The sequence below is a fragment of the Mastomys coucha genome, unplaced genomic scaffold, assembly GCF_008632895.1.
Source record: "Mastomys coucha isolate ucsf_1 unplaced genomic scaffold, UCSF_Mcou_1 pScaffold1, whole genome shotgun sequence".
In the NCBI taxonomy this organism is placed as follows: domain Eukaryota; kingdom Metazoa; phylum Chordata; class Mammalia; order Rodentia; family Muridae; genus Mastomys; species Mastomys coucha.
Genome location: NW_022196891.1, coordinates 77,863,027 through 77,867,508, shown reverse-complemented (window position 1 = coordinate 77,867,508; position 4,482 = coordinate 77,863,027). Strand labels below are relative to the sequence as shown.

At 53.3% G+C, this 4,482-nt stretch overlaps 1 protein-coding gene across 2 annotated transcripts; it reads right to left on the bottom strand.

Annotated features, from left to right (window-relative positions):
- Positions 1-418: 418 nt before the first annotated feature.
- LOC116071432 (left-right determination factor 1) lies at positions 419-4,228 on the bottom strand. Of its 2 annotated transcripts, XM_031342939.1 has the most exons (5): positions 3,897-4,146; positions 2,393-2,435; positions 2,189-2,290; positions 1,570-1,815; positions 710-1,205 (listed from the first exon to the last, which is right to left on the bottom strand). In XM_031342939.1, exons 1-5 carry the CDS (start codon positions 4,144-4,146, stop codon positions 842-844), a joined length of 1,005 nt encoding a protein of 334 aa, XP_031198799.1. In that variant the 3' UTR covers positions 710-841. The 2 variants fall into 2 exon arrangements, with proteins under 2 accessions (XP_031198793.1, XP_031198799.1); XM_031342933.1 differs by having other exon boundaries at positions 419-1,205; positions 2,189-2,435; positions 3,897-4,228.
- Between the last annotated feature and the right edge of the window lie 254 nt (positions 4,229-4,482).

Genomic DNA, 4,482 nt, shown 5'->3' with positions numbered 1-4,482 from the left:
GAAATCCGCCTGCCTCTGCCTCCCAAGTGCTGGGATTAAAGGCGTGCACCACCACTGCCTGGCTGATTTTTTCTTAATGTAACTAGAATTGAAATAAAAACCCCAATTGCTGGGCCCAGAAAAGCCAAAATTTCAACAGCAAACCATTTCTATCTCAGTTCTGAAAAACAGACACCATCAACTGGGATCCAACTGAATATCAGTCTTGGCTTCCTTTATGTTTGAAACTTTGATCAAGTCTTAGCTAAATCAAGCTCTTTAGTTCTCCAGTTAAGCTGACCTAACGCCAGCTTAGAACTTTTCTAAGAACTTTTTCTTGCCTCAGTTTACACAGATGTAGTTTAAAATGGAGAAACACGCCAGAGCTACACAAAGAAACCCTGTCTTGAGAGAGGAAAAAAAAAATAAGGAAACAAAGTTACAAAACAAAGCATATTTTATTCACATCTAGCAAAGCCGGTATTACCTAGGTTGGGCATGTTTGATACACTTGTGTCTTAGGTCTAGAGTCGAGACTGGGACTCAGCCCAGATTCAGCGACAGATTAAGGGAACAATAGCGATTAAGAATCCTGTCCTTACTTTACAGTATCTATACATGTAAGTGCTTCACATACAGTGCAGTGAACAATATGAAGGACAGAGACCACTAGGCAGCACCTCCAGTGGCCAGCGAGTCATATTCCTTGAAGGAAAAAATGTAGGGATGAGGCTGATTCAGAGGAAGCCAAGAGCACAGAGAGGTTTGCCCATTAGGGATTTAGAATCCCGATCTCTCCCGGTACAATGAGCACTTCCGATTTGCAGGAAAGTCACACCCTTGGGGAGGCCACACCCTGTGCCTACGGCTCCAGCCTCCTGGGAATGAGCGCCCCATCTGAGACACAGCTACAGGTCTGTACCCTCATGTTGGGCAGGCTGACCACCTGAGGCCTGGTCCTGCCATCCTCCTTCATGCTGACAATCATGGGCAGGGAGCTCATCTCAGAGGCAACGCACTGCCGAGGCCCCAGAAAGGGCCACCTGCTGGTCAGGGACTCCGGTAGCTGCAGGCAGCTGCCCACGCATTCGTAAGTCAGGAATCCTGGCGGTTCTAGGATCCAGTTCTCGGCCCACTCCATCCCCTGCAGGTCCAGGTACATCTCCTGGCGACAGCATCGGGTGCCTTCAGTCACTGGTGCCTCGGGGTCGCAGTTGCCTTGAGCTCTACAGGGGTGAGAAGCCAGAAGTCCGCTGAGACTTGGCTGAGATCGCCACATCTGGGAGAGACTTAGGATCTAGCTCTGCGGGTATTGAAGAACTGGGCTGGGTGTGTGGCTTATCAGGAGTTTTTCTGGCCTAGATTTCAAGCCCACTGCCACAGCAAAGGAAACAACTGAATATTGGATATTTATGTGGGGATGGTCAGCTAAGAACTAAAAAATAAATACTATTTACTGGGAGCTTCCTGACAGTCAGAGGAAGCCTTTTCTAAATATTCTCCCATTCTGAAACTTTGTCATTTCACAGTTAAGTCAAATTCCCCATTTGTCTCTCGATTTCGCTTATCTACTTAACCCACGGTTCCTACCCGTAGTCCTTGAGGTCCAGCGTGTGCAGCTCCAGCTGTGGCTCGCCCTGCCCCTTGCCGTCCGGTGTCCCCTGCGCCGCGAACCGGACCAACTTGTGTGCGCCCCAGGTCCCCGGTCCCAGAGGCTCCCTCTGCACCGACACCTGGAGCAGCAGCGGCTGCCTCGGCCGGCTCAGCTGCTGCCAGAAGTTCACGGCCTCCGTCACGTCGAAGGCCTTCCAGCCGCTCTCGAGGATGGACACGAGCCTGAGACACAGCAGGGCGCGTCAGGCGAGGGCACTGGCAGGCTGTTAGGGGGACCCTGGAGGAGTCTGTCCCGTCAGGTACCCACGCTATCATCTGCTGCTCCCCTCCCCCTGCAGGACCGACTTCCCAACTCTCCCACCCCACAGAGAGAGAGGGAGGGAGGGAGGGAAGGAGGGGGAGAGGGAGAGGGAGGGAGGGAGAGAGAAGGAGGGAGGGAGGGAGGAAGAGAGAGAGGGAAGGAGGGACGGATGGAGGGGAAGAGAGAGAGGGAGAGGGAAGGAGGGAGGGAGGGAGGGAGAGAGGGAGAGGGAGAGAGAGAGAGAGAGAGAGAGAGAGAGAGAGAGAGAGAGAGAGAGAGAGAGAGAGGCTATACCTAGAATCGATAAGGGCAGTGCGGTTGGAGCCGTCGTCGCGGAAGCGCAGCCATTCAATGGTGACCCGAGCTCGTGCGCTGTGTGGGGACAGCCTCTTTTGCCTCCGGAGAGCTGTTCTGGGCACAGGCTCCTGGAAAAGCCGCAGCACGGCCTGCACCAGCTCGCTGTTAGGCGGCAGCCGCTGCTCCATGCCGAACACTAGCAGGTGAGTGGAGGCGTCTGACACCAGGAACCTACCTGCCACCTCTGGAAACAAGGACAGAGTCAGCCGGACCTCTACAGGTACCAGATACATCCGGGAGGCAAGACCCAAGGCCAACGGCCAAGACTCCTTAGTAATTAATCCTCAGGGAGAATTGTGAGCAGGAGGTCCCACGAACAAAACGTGAAAAAGAAGTCTCTCTATCCAGGAACTGTAAAGTTTGCAATGAGGTCCTGAAGGCTAAAACAATCAGTGGGGTTCTTTTTTTTTTTTTAATTGTCTCTTCCATCCTTAGTGGTGACTTTGGAACCCTGTGCAAGGAAGGAGCTGGTGGGGTTCAAGAGCACAGCAATGCTGGCTTCTTTTTGGAAGGTTTTGGGAGAGGATGGGGAGAGTGGTACAAAGTCAGGCTGCAGAGACTAGAGAAAAAAAGCCCAGGGTCACTGTGGAACTGTGCCTTCCTCTCTCTCTCTTTTTAATGATTTATTTATATTTATTTTATGTAAATACACTGTAACTGTCTTCAGACACACCAGAAGAGGGCGTCAGATCTCATTATGGGTGGTTGTGAGCCACCATGTGGTTGCTGGGATTTGAACTCAGGACCTTCGGAAGAGCAGTCAAATGCTCTTAACCACTGAGCCATCTCTCCAGCCCAAACTGTTCCTTTCTTAAGAGACAGATGCTCTTGTGAGGGAGGGGTACCACTGAATGGAACAGGAGTCTTTGAACATCTTTATCAGGACTGTTGAACCCTGGGGCAAATGTTCAGGACATTGTCACCTTCCTAAATGGCTCTGGCCAGTGTGCTCTCTGGATAGCAGGGTGGTTACCTGAGAGGCCAGCTACACCTATTCTCAGCTGCCATCTCCATAGCCTGTCTGTTCAGAACCAGCATCCTATGTCTCCAGGCCTAGGTACCATAGGACAATAAGTTTGTGGATGTAGTTGTGCCCAGGAGAGCTGTTTCCAGCTGGAAATGGCTGCACCACCATGCAGGCCCTTGCTACTTGACAGCTGCATACCTGTGTGCTCGCTCTCTCTCTCTCTCTCTCTCTCTCTCTCTCTCTCTCTCTCTCTCTCTCTCTCTCTCTTCCAAATTCTGTCACCCAGGGCTGCCTCCACCCAGCCACTGTTCTCTGTCCATGGCAAGACTGTCAGCCGCTCTTCCAGGTGGTGATCTCAGAAAGTTCTACCTGGCCTTGACCGCTCCAGCAGTCCTGTTTTCCTCCATTCTCCCCCCTCTTCCCTGCTCCTTCATTTACCAACATGCATAGCCCCCCTTGTCCTATCCTGAGGGTCCTTCAGTGCACAGCCAGATCCCCAGTGCCCAGCCCCAGGCACCCTCTGAGATCTGCTCCCCTCTAACGACTGCCACAGACTGTGTCCCCCATGACGTTGACTCTGAGCACCACAAGGCAAGGGCTCATTCACACCACAGGTGGAAGGAAGGCGTGATCAGTCTGCCTTTCCTAGAGGCCAAGGACAACAGGCGAAGGGCTCACCTCGAAAGTTCTGGCTGAACCTCTTGCCTCGTGAGCGGCTGGCATGGCTGTGCTGTAGCAGGGCCACATACTGGGCCCTCACATGTGAGGGGATGACCATCCCTTCCACCTCAGCCTTGTCCAAGACTGGCGGTTGATCAAGCTGCAGCTGTTGCAGTAGGCTGCCCAGAACCTGCTCTCCAGTCAGGGCTTCCCCGAGGCTAACCAGGGACAGTGCCCAGAATGCCCCACAGAGCCACAGGGATGGCATGGTGCAGTCCGGGAAGAGGAGCTGTGGGTGTGTGTGTCCCTGAGGTGTCCTGAAACAATCTTGAGTCTGCAGAGGGCTGCTACCGAACGGCTTTATAGCTGGTCCTGGGGTGGGGGGCAGGGAGGAAGGAGAGAGGTCACACCCCTGGGACCTCCTGGGAGCTCAGCATGAAACAAGCCCCTGAGCCCTGAGGAGGGGCTGTCTAGAAAGGACACAAAGGCCTGTCTGGACTGGGAACATCTGGTCACCACTGTCTGATAGCCATATACTTCACCATTGACTTAAGGGTGTCTGACCAACTAGGACATCAGGGTGGGGGGTGGTAATAGCTCAGTG

Coding starts and splice junctions, on each gene's coding strand:
- LOC116071432 (XM_031342933.1), bottom strand. CDS start 4,146: ATGCCATCCCTGTGGCTCTGTGGGGCATTCTGGGCACTGTCCCTGGTT. Junction 2,436..3,896: donor GTTCAGCCAGAACTTTCGAG/GTGAGCCCTTCG, acceptor CCTTGTTTCCAG/AGGTGGCAGGTAGGTTCCTG. Junction 1,816..2,188: donor ACTGCCCTTATCGATTCTAG/GTATAGCCTCTC, acceptor GCTGTGTCTCAG/GCTCGTGTCCATCCTCGAGA.